This window comes from Emys orbicularis, chromosome 7 (genome assembly GCF_028017835.1).
Source record: "Emys orbicularis isolate rEmyOrb1 chromosome 7, rEmyOrb1.hap1, whole genome shotgun sequence".
Taxonomy (NCBI): domain Eukaryota; kingdom Metazoa; phylum Chordata; order Testudines; family Emydidae; genus Emys; species Emys orbicularis.
Genome location: NC_088689.1, coordinates 939,566 through 957,813, shown reverse-complemented (window position 1 = coordinate 957,813; position 18,248 = coordinate 939,566). Strand labels below are relative to the sequence as shown.

The 18,248-nt window shown below is 51.0% G+C and overlaps 1 protein-coding gene across 1 annotated transcript in view; it reads right to left on the bottom strand.

The window, feature by feature from the left end:
- HPSE2 (heparanase 2 (inactive)) overlaps positions 1–18,248 on the bottom strand; it is a 282,498-nt gene that overhangs the window by 88,394 nt on the left and 175,856 nt on the right. The window contains exons 4-5 of the mRNA XM_065408175.1: positions 17,463–17,636; positions 14,795–14,966 (exon numbers count right to left, since the gene is read on the bottom strand). Of these exons, the coding sequence (XP_065264247.1) occupies positions 14,795–14,966; positions 17,463–17,636 (346 nt within the window). The remainder of the gene's footprint in view (positions 1–14,794; positions 14,967–17,462; positions 17,637–18,248) is intronic.

Sequence of the window (18,248 nt, the reverse complement as noted above, 5' to 3'; positions counted from 1 at the left end):
TTCAATGGGGACTGTATAAGGCAACAGAATGACTGTCCCAATAAGAAGATCCAGGTGTGACGAAGTGGGACTGTTCTTAATGTTTTCTCTGAATACTGTGTGGGTGCCTCAATTTCCCCTGTGCATTTCTTAAGTATCTGGGTGTGTGGGATGGGTGTGTGTGATTGTTGCAGAGCCCGAGAGGGCCAGTTTGATGCTGTCTGCACAGAGAATGGCCGACACCCTGTCTCCTGGCAACTGATGGCCTGGGCCCCTCCCCTGCAAGGTGCCAACTGAAGGTGTTGGAGAACAAAGAGATCAGGTGGCCTCCTGGCCCAGGAAAGAGACAAAGGCAGAGGAGGGGCTGGAGAGTTTCAGTTCGGAACTGGCTGGGGAAATGGAGGGAGGCCCAGATGGGGCTCTGGCCTCCCTGCCCCAAGATGGACCTGACTTAGGGATCCTGTTTCTGTACCTACAAGCTCTGTTCTGGACTGTGTTCCTGTCATCTAATAAACCTTCTGTTTTACTGGCTGGCTGAGAGTCACGTCTGACTGCGGAGTTGGGGGGCAGGGCCCTCTGGCTTCCCCAGGAGCCCGCCAGGGCGGACTCACTGTGGGAAGTGCACGGAGGGGCAGGGGATGCTGAATGCTCCAAGGTCAGACCCAGGAAGGTGGAAGCTGTGGAAGCTTCTTGCCTGGAGACAGTCTGCTCAGAGAGAGGAGGCTCCCCCAGAGTCCTGCCTGGCTTCGTAGGGAGCAGCTCCAGAGCATCGCCCGGGGACTCTGTGACACCAGGCACACACTTGAAAGGCAATGGGGAAAACTCTTCACTTTGAGGGTCCTACCTACTGTCTCCAACAAACGGCAATCCTTGTTTTGCCAAAGCTGGGAGTTATCAGATCAAAGGACTACAAATATTTAAAGGTGACGGGATGCCTGTGAATGGGGGGTGGCGGGTACTCAAGGGACTGGTCAGGAGCAGGGGGAAGGGCACTGGTTTGTGAGTCAAGGGAAGATACTGTCATCCAAGCAAAGAGGCTTTGCAGAGCAGTCCATAGACTCAGATTCCAAGGCCAGAAGTTACCATTGTGATCATCTGGTCTGACGTCCAGCATTGCACAGGCCCGAGAACTTCCCCCAACATAATTACTAGAGCAGAGCTTTAAAAAAATCCAATCTTGGATTTACAAATTGTCAGTGATGGAGACTCCACCGTGACCCTTGGTAAATTGTTCCAAGGGTTAATCATGCTCACTGTTAACAATTTACACCTTATTTCTAGTCTGAATTTGTCTAGCTTCAATTTCCAGCCACTGGATCATGTCACACCTGTCTCTGCTGAACTGAAGAGCCCATTATTAAATATCTGTTTCCTGGTAGGTACTTCTAGACTGTAATCAAGTAACCCCGTAACTGTTGCTTTTTTAAGATACACAGATCGAGCTCCTGGAGTTTATCACTATCAGGCAGGTTTTCTAATCCTTTAATCATTCCCGTGGCTCTTCTCTGACTCCTCTTCAATTTATCAACATCCTTCTTGAGCCGTGAGCACCAGAACTGGGCACAGGATTCCAGCACTGGCCGCACCAGGGCCACATTCCAGGGGAACATAACCTCTCTGCTCGACTTGAGATTCCCCTGTTCATGCAGCCCAGGGTGGCATTTGCTCTTTTGGCCACAGCATCACACTAGGAGCTCACGTTCAGCTGATTATCCACTATGACCCCAAAATCTTTTTCAGAGTCACTGCTTCCCAGGACTGAGTCCCCCGTCCTGTAAGTATGGCCTGCGTCAGTGGTTCTCAACCCGCAGCACAATCAGCACAGAGCTGCGGCCCATGTGACATCCTCAGGGCCATACAGGTAGTATATATATTCTGTGGATGCAGCCCATATAACACAGAGATAGCTCCATATGTAGCCCACTGTGGTAAATAGGTTGAGAACCACTGGCCTACATTCTTTGCTCCTAGATGCATACATTTACCTTTAGCCATATTACAATGCCTATTGTTTGCTTGCACCCAGCTCTCTCTAAATCAGTGACCTGTCCTCTTCATTACTTACCACTCCCCCAATTTTTGCATTGTTTGCAAACTTTGTCACAGCTGGGTCGTGGGCAGCCAGACCCAGTAGTCAGAGCCAGAGTCCACAGTGACAAGACAGGTGTGAGCTGGGTCACGATACCAGGAGGTCAGAATCACAAATCAGATGCCAGGGGTCACACCGGGTCAGAAGGCCAGGAAATCATGCCGGGGGAGCAGGAAGCACAAGGCACACAGTCCAGAACAGGGTGGAGCCCAGTTGTTCAGACAGCGTCCTGTTCCTGGCTCCCGGCTTATGTAGGGCCAGCAGGCCAATCAGCTGCTCTGTGACTCCAATAATAGGACTGCAGGGGCAGAGCCTCAAATTGGGGCTGGGCTTCATGGGTCCCAGGGAAGCAAGCATCAGCAGGCTGCCAGATGCTCCTATAAACCCTGCAGACCCAGGTTTGAGACCCTGGTGTCATAACATCACTCCCTTCCCCTAGGGGCGCCCTCTGGGCAATGTAGGTCCAGGTCGCTGAGGGTGGGTTCTGTGGAAGGTCCAAACCAGGCAGGAGCATGAACTTTTCCCTCTGGTTCCCAAGTGCGTTCCTCTGGGCTGTAATTTGCCTGTTTGATCTGTGTTGAGGACTTCACATCCAATACAGTCCTCTTGCCCCTGTACCTGTACCAGTGGGGGGGCGAGGGGGGTGATGTGTCCTCAGCGTGTGGCTTCAGAAGTGAGAGGTGAACCACAGGGTGTCTCGAAGGGATCGAGGCAGCTGAAGCATGAAGTTGGTTCATTTGTCACCAAGTGCGGTATGGGCCAAGGAACGGATAGTTTAGTTCCTGGGAGGGTCTGAGCTGTAGCTGCATCCACGGAATTGTCCACTCCTCCTGAATGGAACAGGGCCTGTTGGAGAGGAATCTGTAAGGGGTCCCTTGTGATGCACAATGGGACTGACACCGGCAAATGAGAAGCCTGTGGATGGGGCTCAGGGTGCAGCCCAGTGAGGACGAGGCTATGGGGAACATCTCTTCTCTCAAGGTCCAAGCCAGTTCTCCCAAACTCTTCAGTGTTCGCACTGGGCAGGCTGAGATGGCATGGCCAGTTTCACCACAGTAGAAGCACATGTGGTGCAGGTGGCCCGGTTCCCTTTCTTCAGGTGTGAGTTGCTGGTGAACCAGATTGGCGTGTGTGGGTTCGGCAGGTGATACCATGACCCCAGCTTCTGTATGTGGTAAGGGAGGCTTTCTCCTTTCTCCTCTCTTTGTTCTCACAGCTTCTCGGCTCTCTGTGAGCTGAGGGGTGAAAACATTATCTATGTGGATGGTAAGATCCACAAAAGCATCTAGGTCCACTGGTGTCTCTACGCAGGCCAGTTCATCTTTGATTTCTTCCCACCAGCCCCACCAGAACTGGGACAGCTGCGCTGCTTCATTCCACTCTGTATCCGTTCTGAAGCAGCCGAAGTGCCCTGCATAGGTGGTCGCGGTGCCTGACCCCTGCTGGGCTCCGGAGACGTGCTGCCCCGCATGGGCCTATGCTGCTCTCCGGACTTTCCCTTGTCAGTACAGGAAGTTGGAGACCATCCTCTCCTGGTGTTCTTCCTCTGCTTCTTAGTAGGGACTGGGGGCTGGGACCGGCGCTGGGATGCCAGTGCCGCTGTGCTCAGTGCGGAGTCCGATCTCAGCGGCTCAGAGACCGGCACAAGGGCCGACTCCTTGAGGAGCGCTCTTAGTCTTATGTCTGGCTCCTTTTTAGTTCTAGGCTTGAAGCTCTTGCAGATGCGACACTTGTCGCTAACGTGAGTTTCCCCCAAACGCTTCAAGCAGCTTTCATGAGGGTCGGTGATGGGCATAGGCTTTTTGCAGTGATCACAAGACTTGAAGCCCGGGGACCGGGGCATGCCCCGTCCCTGAGCTAATTCCCTTGGGGGACTATCTAACTTATCTACAGTACTCTTAGCTAACTATTAAGAGAACAAAAGAACTATTTACACAATGAATGATAGGAAGAACCACTGGGTAAGAGCACTTGCCGAAGCAAGGAGATGTTCCAGCACCATCACTGGCGGTAAGAAGGAACTGAGGGAGGAGGGAGCCAGAGGCACCCCTTACACTGGAGCATATGGGACTCCAGAGGGCGCCAGAACTGGTCCCCTACGGATACCACGGAGGGAAAAACTTCTGGCATCAGTGCATGTGGCGAGCGCACACATCTAACATGGAATGGACATAAGCAAGCACTCGAAGAACTATTAGTACATAAGGTAAATTATGACTTAACTGGTACCACAGAGACTTAGTAGGATAAATTTGCTGACTGGAATATTGCTATAGAGGGGCATAACTTGTTCAGAAAGGGGAAAAAGGGAGGAGGTGTTGCATTATACGTCAAGAATACACACACTTGTTCTGAGAGCTGGCCAGAGGGGAGAGACAGGCCAGTTGAGAGTCTCTGGGTAAAATTAAAAGGGGTAAAAAATAGGGATGATGTCATGGTAGGGGTCTGCTATAGACCAGCAGATCAGGAAGAAGAAGTGGATGAAGCACTAGAACAAACAACAGAAATATACAAAACACAAGACTTGGTAGCAACGGGCGACTCGAACTGCCCAAACATCTGTTGGAAAAGTCATAAGGCAAACCACAAAATTTACAATAAATTCTCGTAGAAAGGGATCGATTATAAGACAGAAAATATCATATTGCCTCTATATAAATCCATGGTACGCCCACAGCTTGAATACTGCGTGCAGATGTGGTGGCCCCATCTCAAAAAAGATATATTGGAATTGGAAAAGGTTCAGAAAAGGGCAACAAAAACGATTAGGGTATGGAACATCTGCCGTATGACGAGAGATTAAGACTGGGACTTTTCAGCTTGGAAAAGAGACGACTAAGAAGGGTTTTTATAGAGGTCTATAAAATCATGACTGGTGTGGAGAAAGTAGATAAGGAAGTGTTATTTACTCCTTCTCATAACACAAGAACTAGGGGTCATCAAATGAAATTAATAGGCAGCAGGTTTAAAACAAACAAAAAGGAAGTATTTTTTCAAATAACGCACAGTCAACCTGTGGAACTCTTCACCAGAGGATGTTGTGAAGGCCAAGACTATAACAGGGTTCAAAAAAGAGCTAGATACGTTCATGGAGGATAGGTCCATCAATGGCTATTAGCCAGGATGGGCAGGGATGGTGTCCCTAGCCTCTGCTTGCTGGAAGCTGGGGATGGGCGACAGGGGATGGATCACTTGATGATTCCCTGTTCTGTTCATTCCCTCTGGGGCACCTGGCATTGGCCGCTGTCGGTAGACAGGGTACTGGGCTAGATGGACCTTTGGCCTGACCCAGTATGGCCGTTCTGATGTTCTTACGTCCTCATGGTCAGCATGCTAGCCCAGGCCTCCGGCACCAGAGCTGAATCTCTCTGCCAGGCTGGCTGCCACTGTGCTCCCAGACTGCTATGGGGTGGATCCCCCAGCCCGTGGCTCAAGCCTGTGCTTGGGCCTGTTCCCCCTGCAGCACCACAGGCACATCCCCTTAGTCCAGCCACAAAGCGTCCTTCCAGCTGGGCAACTGGTCCAGAGCCAGTCATCTGTCCCCACATAAACAGGGCGCAGCACCCTCTGTGGGGTGCCACCCTCCTCCAATGAGAGAGGAGCTGGCTGGAGGGATTTCCTGCCAACCCAGACTCAGAGGGCAGAGGCATTCACTTATTCTCTCCACCTGCCCGCCAATCAATGCACTGAGGAGTTTGCAGTCCGCATGCAGTCTGCTATGGCTGAAGGTTCACATCCACAACTGGTCAGTTCAGTCTGTAGCTTCAGAGTTCTCTGGCATCTGACACTGAGCTCTCAGGTCGCAGCATACATGAGGAGTACTTTCCACCATCTCTGCTTGGCTAGGAGACGGTCCCCTCCTGGCAGACCATAACCTGGCCTCGCGGCTGGAATACGGCAATGCAAATCCCTGGGCATGAAGCCTTCAGCACTCAGATTCATACGTTCCATGGGCAGAAAGGACGATTGTGATCATCTAGTCTGACCTCTTGTACAGCGCAGGCCAGAGACTTGCTCCAAATAATTCCTAGAGTTGATCTTTTAGAAAAACATCCCATCTTGTTTTAAAAATGGCCAGTGATGGAGACTCCACCACAACCCTCAGTAAATTGTTCCAATGATTAATTATTCTCACTATTAAAAATGTGCATCTTATTTCCAGTCTCAATGTTTCTAGCTTCAACTTCCAGTCATAAGATCATGTTACACCTTTCTCTGCTGGACCTAAAAGTCCGTTAAATATTTGTTCCCCATGTAGGTAATTCTAGACTGTAATCAAGACACCCCTTAACACAGATAGAGCTCTTTGAGTCTGTCACTATCAGGCAGGTTTTCTAATCCTTTAATCATTGTTGTGGCTCTTCTCTGAACCATCTCCAATTTATCAACATCCCTCTTGCACTGTGGGCACCAGAGCTGGACACAGGATTCCAGCAGCAGTCACACCGGTGCCAAATCCAGAGGTAAAATAAACTCTGTGGTCCTATTCCCCTGTTTGGCCACAGGGTCGCACTGGGAGCTCGTGTTTAGCTGATTACCACCATGACCCCAAATCTTTTTCAGAGTCACAGTTTCCCAGGACAGAGCCCCCTATTCTGTAAGTATGTCCTACATTCTTTGCTCCTAGATGCATACATTTACATTTAGCCATGTTGAAACGCATATTGTTTGCTTGCACCCAGTTTACCAAGCTATCCAGATCATTGTGGAACTCCTTACCTGAGGAGGTTGTGAAGGCTAGGACTATAACAATGTTTAAAAGGGGACTGGATAAATTCATGGTGGCTAAGTCCATAAATGGCTATTAGCCAGGGTGGGTAAGAATGGTGTCCCTAGCCTCTGTTCGTCAGAGGATGGAGATGGATGGCAGGAGAGAGATCACTTGATCATTGCCTGTTAGGTTCACTCCCTCTGGGGCACCTGGCATTGGCCACTGTCGGTAGACAGATACTGGGCTAGATGGACCTTTGGTCTGACCCAGTACGGCCTTTCTTATGTTCTTATGTTCTTATCATTCTCAATCAGTGACCTGTGCTCTTCATTATTTACCCCTCCCCCAATTTTTGTTATCTGCAAGCTGTATCAGTCATAATTTTATGTTTCCTTCCACATCACCAATAAACATGTTAAATAGCATAGGGCCAAGAACCAGTTCCTGTGGGACCCCAATGAAAGGAAACACACGCTCGATGCTGATTCCCCAAGATGCTGAGAGTTTTAGCTGCATGGGTGGAGAGAAAAGGCCAGATCCTAGAAATACACAGGAAGAATCTGTATACTGTGTCATCACTATTACCTTTATTAACCAAACTTGTAATCTCATCAAAAAAAGAGAACTACTTAGTTTGGCAGGATCTATTTTCTATAAATGCATGTTGATTGACGTTAATTATATATTCTTTAATTCTTTATTAATTGAGTCCTGTATCAGCTACTCAATTATCTTGTCCAGAATCAATGTCAGACTGACAGGTCTTTAATTACCCAGGTCATCCTGTTTACCCTTTTAAAATATTGGAACAACATTAGCTTTCTTCCCATCTTCCGGAACTGCCCAGGATTCCAAGATTTTTTGCAAATCAACATTAATGGTCTAGCAAGCTCCTCGGTCGGCTCTTTGAATACTCTTGGAGGTAAATTACTTGGACCTGCTGATTTAAAAATGTCTAACTTTAGTAGCACCTGTGTAACATCCTCCTGAGATGCTAGTGGAATGGCCAGGTGTTATCCTCCGATGTTGAGACTACGTCATCGGGTTTTCCCCCCAGACACAGAACAGAAATATTTATTGAACACTTCTTGTTTTTCTGCATTATTGTTGATAATTCTACAATTTCCATACAGTACACTTAGGAAACACTCCAGTTACCACAGAACCCCAGAGCCCATCTCTTCAGCAACACGGGCTATTGCAAGCACATCACCCTGGCCTCTCTGCTCTCTCCACTGGCTATGATACACTCGAAGTGAAGTTAAAGGTCTCTGTCCTTATCTTCAAGATGCTCAATGGCCTGGCCCAGCCCATCTAAAAGTGCTTCAAGACTGTGGTAAACAACTTTACCCCTTGAGCACCATGGAGTGTTCCCCCATAAGGGCAAAGCATGGCTGTGTAGGAGACAGAGCTTTCCCTGGGGCCCGTCCCACCGGAGCTAAGGGTCATCTCAGATTTTCCCACCTTCTGCTCCAAGTGCCAGGACACTGCTCCAACCTGTCTTCTCTAACATACACAGAGTAGCATGGACATTTAAAACAAAAACCAAAACTTCCCTAGCAAACCTTCCAAAGCAAACACGCCCCTGTGCACACAACTTTCCCAGCCGGGAGAGGATGAACAAAAGAACAAGCCACACGGGACCGACGTTAGCCACATCTCTTAATACATTACTTGAAAGTGGGCTGAGGATGGAATAAGAGCCTATGTAGACTAGACGAGACTAGAGCAGAGCTCCAGGGAGATGGTAGCAGGAAGCAGGGCTAGCTCTCTCACAGCATGGCTGCCACATGTGGAGGGCGGGGGGGTTCCCAGTTCATGAACTGATGGATGTCCCGACCTTGGCACTGGCGTCCATTGTCTGCTTTGACCTTGGTAGCGTGCTGTGGTTCAGGCAGAAGTCAGGAGCATTCAGAGGCCCACGTGACATCAGGCTATGGGCCGCAGGAGCCAGAAGCACAGAAATATGTTTGGCTGCAACAGAGGTACGCGGGCGAGTGACTCAGAAGAGTCAGCACTCCTGCCAGCTTAGTGAGGCCTGGGATGCTGACTCTTCAAGTGGCTGCCAGAACACTTGGGAATTCCAGAGTCCATGGCGCAGCACCGACAATGCAGCGCTATTGCCTACTTCTTTCCCAGCACTGAAGTGTGCATCAGCCACGCATTACGCCATGTGCCAGCGCCTGAGCTGCTCTTAAAATCTACATGAATTCCTTACAATCCCACAACCTTTTCCCAACGAAAGAACTCTGCAGTTCTGGGATTCCTAGTCCTGTGAGCACAGTAGGTAGCTAACATGTCTGCTGTGCAACAGCTCAGGCTCCATGAATGGGCTAATTAACACCTCATCAAACTGGACTGTTTGTTGTGCCTGCAGAAATTCCCTCTTGCACCTGTGCACTCACAAGTCTCCATTGCTAGTCTCCTGCACAGCAGGCAACAGCCATTAAGCTAAAGAAGCAATGCCTCATCTCCCTGCAATCTGTTCTTCGTCATCTTCAATCAAAGTGTCAGTGCTTGTCTCCTAATGTGAGCACCAGGCTCACTGAGCAGTTAACACCCACACTCCCCGTGACACTGGCCAGGCATTTCACCTCTCACTCTGCTCCCTCACCCTTAACATGGGCAATGAGCCTCCCTCCCTCCCAGGGGCTGTGAGGAATAAACAGCTACCTTGGAGTTAGAATCATAGAGTCATAGAATATCGGGGTTGGAAGGGACCTCAGGAGGTATCTAGTCCAACCCCCTGCTCAAAGCAGGACAAATCTTCAACTAAATCATCCCAGCCAGGGCTTTGTCAAGCCTGACCTTAAAAACCTCTAAGGAAGGAGATTCCACCACCTCCCTAGGTAACCCATTCCAGTGCTTCACCACCCTCCTAGTGAAAAAGTTTTTCCTAATATCCAATCTAAACCTCCCCCACTGCAACTTGAAACCATTGCTCCTTGGTCTGTCATCTGCTACCACTGAGAAGAGTCTAGATCCATCCTCTTTGGAACCCCCTTTCAGGTAGTTGAAAGCAGCTATCAAATCCCCCCTCATTCTTCTCTTCTGCAGACTAAATAATCCCAGTTCCCTCAGCCTCTCCTCATAACTCATGTGCTCCAGCTCCCAATCATTTTTGTTGCCCTCCGCTGGACTCTTTCCAATTTTTCCACATCCTTCTTGTAGTGTGGGGCCCAAAACTGGACACAGTACTCCACATGAGGCCTCACCAATGCAGAATAGAGGGGAATGATCATGTCCCTCGATCTGCTGGCAATGCCCCTACTTATACAACCCAAAATGCCGTTGGCCTTCTTGGCAACAAGGGCACACTGTCGACTCATATCCAGCTTCTCGTCCACTGTGACCCCTAGGTCCTTTTCTGCAGAACTGCTGCCTAGCCACTCGGTCCCTAGTCTGTAACAGTGAATGGTATTCTTCCATCCTAAGTGCAGGAATCCGCACTTGTCCTTGTTGAACCTCATCAGATTTCTTTTGGCCCAATCCTCTAATTTGTCTAGGTCCCTCTGTATCCTATCTCTACCCTCCAGCGTATCTACTACTCCTCCCAGTTTAGTGTCATCTGCAAATTTGCTGAGGGTGCAGTCCACGCCATCCTCCAGATCATTAATGAAGATATTGAACAAAACCGGCCCCAGGACCGACCCTTACGGCACTCCGCTTGATACCGGCTGCCAACTAGACATGGAGCCATTGATCACTAGTTGGACAAGGCCTAATTTTTGGCTAGAAAGGAGAGCATGAGAATCACTCTCCACCACCCCATGAGAAGCAGAGCAAAGTGGCCGGCGGTGGGAGGGGAGGGGAGCAAGAGACTACTTTAAAGTGTAATCACATTCAGACATACAGCTACCTAATTTCTTCCCAGCTTTTAAAACTGTTTCCCTTTAAGTTTTCCCAGTGTTGTTATCCAAACTGAATCTTCTATCCCTCGTGGTTCTGCTATTCACCATGTTCTGATGGAGACTGATGCTTCAATGTTTGGGATTGCTGCCTCAACCTGACTGGTTGTGTGTTCTGCCTGGCTTGTTTTGAAATACTCTCATGTGTAAGCAGCAATACGTTGTATTATGTAGCTATGGGTGTTGTTCTCCACGGTGATTTGATTGTGACTAGGAACATTTACACAGCTACAATTACGGTGATCTGCAGAACAAGGCACTTCAGAGAGAACACATCTCTGCTAATGTCATGAACAGCCCCTACTGACAGACTCCATTCATGGAGAGACAGTCCTGGCAGATACAGGACATTTACAACAATATAAAGCAGTTGAGTATAGCAACAGAAAAAGATTCTACACTCAGATCATCCCTGAAGTATAAATATAATGCAGTCTTAATTACACCCAGCCGCTTCAGACAGCATACCATTTCATGCAGTCTTGTGCACCCATCTATAACGGTATTTCAGGGAGAGGCAAGAGGCTAAAGGGAAGTTGGGTACAAACACAATACCTACAAATCACTGTGTGGATCTGATTAACGGAGGAGACATACAAATGGGGGAATGCGTGATGAACTCTAACCCAACACCACAGTGTATCAGAAAGACCAGGACGAAGCCCTTAGCCAAACAGGACAATTTACATCTTTTAGCTAGAATGCTTCCACCACAGATAATTTATTAAGACAAATACCCTTCCTAGGACATCAAGCCTTGAGCAAATCAGATGTCTTCAAAGGATCTGGAGCCAGCAGAAGAAATCTATTCTGGACAACAACCCTGCGAACTCTCTTCACTGTAGATGGGATGCAGACTGGAAGCTGGAAACAGGTTGTAAGATGTTCCCACACAGCACACAGATTATAGATTCATAGATCCATAGATTCTAGGACTGGAAGGGACCTCGAGAGGTCATCGAGTCCAGTCCCCTGCCCGCATGGCAGGACCAAATACTGTCTAGACCATCCCTGATAGACATTTATCTAACCTACTCTTAAATATCTCCAGAGATGGAGATTCCACAACCTCCCTAGGCAATTTATTCCAGTGTTTAACCACCCTGACAGTTAGGAACTTTTTCCTAATGTCCAACCTAGACCTCCCTTGCTGCAGTTTAAGCCCATTGCTTCTTGTTCTATCCTCAGAGGCTAAGGTGAACAAGTTTTCTCCCTCCTCCTTATGACACCCTTTTAGATACCTGAAAACTGCTATCATGTCCCCTCTCAGTCTTCTCTTTTCCAAACTAAACAAACCCAATTCTTTCAGCCTTCCTTCATAGGTCATGTTCTCAAGACCTTTAATCATTCTTGTTGCTCTTCTCTGGACCCTTTCCAATTTCTCCACATTATTATCTATGATTCAACTCCATAACACCCGTGAACATTGCTCAGAGAAGAAAGAAGTGGGAAAGTCCTTTTTGAAGAGAATTAGAAGTCTACTAGCGAAACACTGAAGAGTAGGCAAGATTCAAAGAAAGAGACCAATGGCTTAGCATTTGTCCCATCTCTTCCAAACCACTGCTTTGAAATCCCTATTGCCCTTCAGTTCCAGTTCCTACAGGCCTAGGTCTGTGTGTCAGCTCGGGCTCTTTGCTGGGCAAAGAATGCCTTTGTCGCAGCACCTTGTCCAGCACCACGAGCATTGTCAGCACTGAGACGTTATAGCCAATAATCAGAATCACAAAGCTCTCCATGAACCAGCTGCACCATGCTCCAGCATTGTGAGAACAGCCTAGGCTGAGGGTGAGGCAGGCGTGATTGTCACCCCCCTTCTGCATCCCACCCCTTCCAGCAGTGTCACCAATGAAGTGGTCACTTGAGCTCCAAGACAAATCCGGGAGCAGCAGCAATCTGCCCATCACTGATCCCCCTCCAGAACGGCCAGGACCTGTTAGCCATCTCTGGGCCACTCATCCCAGGGCCACAGGAGGGGGGTGCTGTGCTCAGTAATCATGGGGGGCCCTCGGTGCTAGAGACCGAGCCTCTTTTTATTAGGGTACGTCTACACTTGGAGTTGGGAGTGTGAGTCTCAGCTCAAGACACGCTCCTGTTAACTCTAATCTAGCTAGTGTGCCAAGGCGTGGGACTAGCTGTCCCCCCGCGTGTATCAGTCGGAGGCCATAGGGATGCACTCAGGGCGGCCAGCGCCGCTAGCCACAGTGGCACGAGCGGCGTACTCATGTCCAGCGCAGAGCTGGTACGGGGATGCCTGCTCCAGCCTGGCCTCACCCCCAGCTCCAGTGCTGACACGGGTCCCCTGTGACAGGTCCATGGGCTTCTGCAGCACCCCTCCCCCACTCCCTGTCTGGAGAGCTCAGACATTTAAAGGTACAGCTCCCGCCCCCGGGGAGAGGTGAACATGCTGGGGCTGGCCAGGACCCAGGTCAGCTCTGGACACAATTTAGAGCAGCCTCATGCCTGTTGTAAATTGCACTGGCTGTCCATGGCCCCTTGGTTCCTAGACACAGTTGCTATGTCAGAGCCTTGGAGTGGGGGTGGCGGAGACACATGGAGGCAGTGGAATCTCAGGGGGCTGCTTAAGGCAGCTCTACGGCTCCTTTGTGCTGCTGGAACAGAGCTGAGGATCTGGTCGGAGCTCTCTCCTTGGTGCACCAGGGATTAGGTTCGTGCACTGTTTATTGTCTATGCCAGATTATTCATGCAGCTGTTAACGAAGTCTGGACCTAACTCCGTTCCCAGTGGAATCCACTAGCCGCCTCCCCTTGCCCAGCCCCCATACTGCAGCTTTTGTTCACAGTCCTTCAGGGAACTGCTGCCACTGAACAATGGTCCTGTTCAGGACAATGCAAATTCCTTTTCCCAGGAGACTCCTGCATCTCCCATGTTTCTATGGCTGTCCTGTGTCTCTTCCAGCTGTTTGTGTCTATCCCCGTCTCGCCTGCTCTTCTGCTATTCCCTTGCACTATTGCTGCTCCCTTCTCTCTGGCCTCCCTCGCTTTTAGCCCCGGCAGAACCTCACTGCCCACTTCCTCATACGTAGGAAGATGTGAGACCACAGCACACATGCCCTCCAGCACCTCCTCTGGCTCCCGGACACCCTTCTGCAGGTCCCGGGAGTGCAAAGCTGAAATGCCGAAGATGGCTAACGCCATCCAGGAATCACGGTGTTCTCTGATTCTGAGAGGTGCTGACAGGACTTGGCTGTTTGGTGCCTTTTAACGGCACAGCCAGTCTGCCAGAGGAGTTTCTTCTCCAAGACCAAGGGGAGGGACCTTGCCCAGCCCTGGCCCCTGCTTCAGAACTGGAAAGCAGGGATTTGGCCCTTCTACTGTAGCCCACGGAAATCATTTAAGTGGCTTAGGGTCATAGTCAAGCCAAACAATTATTAGCAATAATGCTGACAATGACTGTGGAGCACTGTCCCCAGCTCTGTACTCTTCCCCTCTTGGCACAAGGCAAAGTCTGGCAGCACACGGACAGCCATGTGCCAGGCCCCTCCTCTCTGCGCTGATCTGAATGGCAGGACGAGGGAGACAGGATACTCCAAACAGAGCAGGGAAGCAGCGTCTCTCTGAAACATGCTTCTCCTGTCCTCTGAAGAGACCGAGACGAGGCACACTCCCTGCTTACTGCTGCTCCTCCTGTAAGTAGTACCACCAGTATTATTATTATCTGTCTAGCTCTTGTGTGAGAAGGTTCCAGTCAGGATCAGGGCCCCTGGTTCTTGGTGCTGTATAAACATATCGGAGACAGAATCCCTGTCTGAGGAGCTCAGACCCTAACAGACAATGTGTGGCTGACAGTGTCACAGCATGGAAGCAAAACACTCCGAGTTAAGCATGGGCGTATCTGTACTTGCCCAGTTCTGCTCCCAGTGGAGTCTGGGCCACCATGCCCCCACTCCAGACGTTCTCTCCCACGCGGGGACCCTTGGCCTCCTTCGCGCCATTACACGGAGTGGCAGTTGTGACAAACAGCAGTGCACCGAGCTCGCCCAGCCAGAGACTCAGTGCATCTGCAGGGGTGGGAGTTGAACTTGTTTGGCCTCCATCAGCCTGGGGGAGGGGAGATTTGAGGACCCTGGATCTAACCCGCATCACTTACCCCTCCAGGAGAGCGATGACGTTCTTTCTGGGCCGCCCAATGTTGGGCCCATAGAGGCTGGCTCTGGCGTAGGGGCGGATAAGCTGCAGCAGACTCTTCAGATGGAGATAGTCCTTCCCCAGCTGACTGCCATTCACGGTACGGCCAGTCAACGTCCGATAGTTGTTGGGCTCTGGGAAAATAAACATCAAAAAGCCGCTCAGCCCTTCTGGAGAAGGACATCCAGCTCACCACCCCACCCAGGAAAGAGCCACAGCAGGGGACCTCCTGGCTGGCTACGCACAGAGGCTCTGTCTATACTGCAGTCTATACTGCAGCACCTACGCTGGCAGAGCCCACTAGTGTAGACACAGGCGAGGTCTCTACTGAAAACACCCCAGTGCCACAGCCACAGCTCTGCAGTGCTTCAGCACAGCACTGGGAAGGGGCTCCAGTCCGCGCAGGTAACCCACCTCCCCGAGAGACAGAATTCTGTCGACCTAGCGCTGTCTACACCGGGGCTTAGCTTGGCTTAACAACATCTCTTGGGGGGGGGGGGGGGGAAAGGGGATTTTTCACAGCCCTGAGAGAAGCTACGCTGACATCACTTTTCAGTGCAGACCCGCCCACAGCGTACGCTGGCAGAAGGAGATTTTCTGTGCTGGGGGAACACCACCGCCCGAACGACATTAGTTATGGCCAGGGCTACACTTAAATATGAGGTTGACCCAGCAGGAGTGTGAAAAAGCCACTCTCCTGAGCAGTGCAGCTAAGCCGACCTAGCCACCATACAGACAGCGTGAGGGCAACATCACCCTCGCCACCGGCCCTCGGCAAGGCAGATTCACTCCAGCAATGGGACCCCTCCCCTCACGCTAGCGAGTGGCTACGCTGAAATGGTTTAAGTCAGTGGTTCTCAGCCAGGGGTACGCATACCCCTGGGGTACACAGAGGTCTTCCGGGGGGTACATCAACTCAGCTAGAGATTTGCCTAGTTTCACAACAGGCTACATAAAAAGCACTAGTGGAGTCAGTACAAACTAAAGTTTCATACGGACCATGACTAGTTTACACTGCTCCATATACTAGACACTGAAAGGCAAGTGCAGTATTTATAGTCCAGTGGATTTATTTGATACTGATATGGTAAAAAGGAGACCCTCAGCCATTGTTCAGTACTAGCGTGCTGGGACACTTGTATTTTTACGGCTGGGTTTGGAAGCAAGTCGTTTTTAAGTGAGGTGAAACTTGGGGGTACGCAAGACAAATCCGCCTCCTAAAGGGGGACAGTGCAGTAACTCCTCACTTAACGTCCTAGTTATGTTCTTGAAAAATGCAACTTTAACCGAAACGATGTTAAGCAAATCCAATTTCCCCATAAGAATTCATGTAAATGGGGGGTGGGGGAGGGGGAATAGGCTCCAGGGAAATTTTTTTCGCCAGAAAAAAGACATTATATGCATATACAGTATAAGTTTTAAATCATTTTAAAGAAACAATTTAATACTGTACTTATCAATGCTGATTGTGAAGCTTGGGTGAGGCAGGGGCATAGCGGGATGGGGGCGCGGGGGCTTGCCCCGCTCCGCCCAGCCGGTATTCTAGCTAGGGAGCAGGCAAGCCCCCACACCCTGACCCCGCTCCCTGGCAGGAGCGCTGGGCAGGCAAAACAGGGCAAGCCCTCGTGCCCCCACACAACGTTATAAGGGAACATCGCAGGACTTTAAAGGAGTATGTTCTCTAATAGATTAGCGACCTAATAACAAAACGTTCCCTGGGCCCACGTTAAGTGAGGAAAGGGTGAGAGCCACTGGTTTAAGTGTGGATGTAACTGTGTCAACAGAAGTACTCTTGCATCAGCACAGCTGCGTCTACACCGGGGGTTCTGTCAGACTAGCTGTCGCTGGTGGGGGTGGGTTTCACCCCCTGACCGACGTAGCTAGGCCAGCGTAAGCTTTAAATGTAGAGTAGGCCAGAGAGGCAGGAGGGATCTAGGAGTGAATGGGTGCTGTGAGTGCCCCTCGCTGTCCTTCACCAGCCTGGGGTTCAATTTGCAGGTTTTCCTAAACTGGGGAGAAGGTGGAGAAGTGGCCTTACTACCTCTTTCCACCCCCGACAACCCTGGGGCCAGCTGAGAGCTAATGGGCAGAGGTGCTGGAGGTGCTGCAGCACCCCCTGACTTGAAGAGGTTTCCATTATATCGAGGATTTACAGTTTGGTTCAATGGCTCACAGCCCCCCCACTGTCCGCATCGCTCCAGCCCCCCTGCTAACGGGGGGCCTGCAGAGCCCCTTCCCCACTGCCACGCTCCTTCCTTCACGGTGTCTCCTGTAGCTAGTGATTGCCCCGCTGGCCCACGCAGTGGCTTGTCTGCACGCCTGTGGCACGCCCTGCTGTGACCGGCAGTGAGCTGGGTGGAAGCATTTCTGCGTGTGAAATACCAGCAGACGGGTATGTGCAGACAGGAGCCCTCACATGGATGTTACAGAGATGTCCTTCGGAAGCTAGCTGGGACTCCCACAGTGCACACTTCCTCCCTGCAGGGTCCCGTCAGTCCCTGCTGAATGGCTAAGGGCAAAGCTTGCTGGGCCCTGCAAGTGTTCGGTCCGAAGGGGGAACTGACCCTTCCCTCGCTGCCGAACTGAGCTCCACGCTGCGGGGAGCTGCGGGGAGCTGGCCGGTCACTCACCGTTGCCCAGCTCCCAGGAGATGTTGTATTTCTTGCTGGCACTGTACTTCAGCAGGCTGAGTGCATTGGAGCTGTTCCAGGAGTTATTTGGATTTCGGCGCAGGGCATTCAGCGCAAAGACCAGGTGGAGGCCAGAGCAGTCGGCGAAGTTATAGAGTTTGTCTAGAGACCTGGCTGGGAAGAAACGAAAACCAGCTTGTAACTCAAATGAAAGAAAAGTACCAGGCAGTCCAGAGCGGTTCAACAGGCCCTCTGCTCCCGCCCGTCAGAGCTCTGCCTCTGATGTTAAATGCTGTCCTGTGGCACCTTGTAGTGCGGTGAAGTGGCCTCCCACTGAGCCAGAGGGGGAGGAACCACTCTCTGATCCCAGGTGGGCGGAGCCAGGCCATGCCCGCCCCTCCCACAGGAAGTTAAGAGGCGGGACAGGAAGTGGAGCTCAGCTGGGCTGCAGCTGCCAGAGGAGACAGATGCCTTCTGCCCGCTTCCGAGGCTGGAGACCGAAGGGGAGCCCGCCGAGCTGACTGACACACTGAGGAGTGCTGGGACAGCCGCTGGCTATCTACCCTGGGGAGACGGAGGACACCCACAGATCCAGGGGCACCCCGCGGCGAGGGTGCAAAGTGCCCCAAGAATCCCGACTCCAGTCCAGCTGCGTTGCTGCCTGAAACCCGGTCAGCGTGTTGCAGCTGGATCCCCGCTGACCCAGTGGCGGCACACTCCACCCTGGGCTGGGCCCTGGGCCGGGACCCAGTGCAGTAGGGTGGGTCCAGGTGACCCACTGTCGGG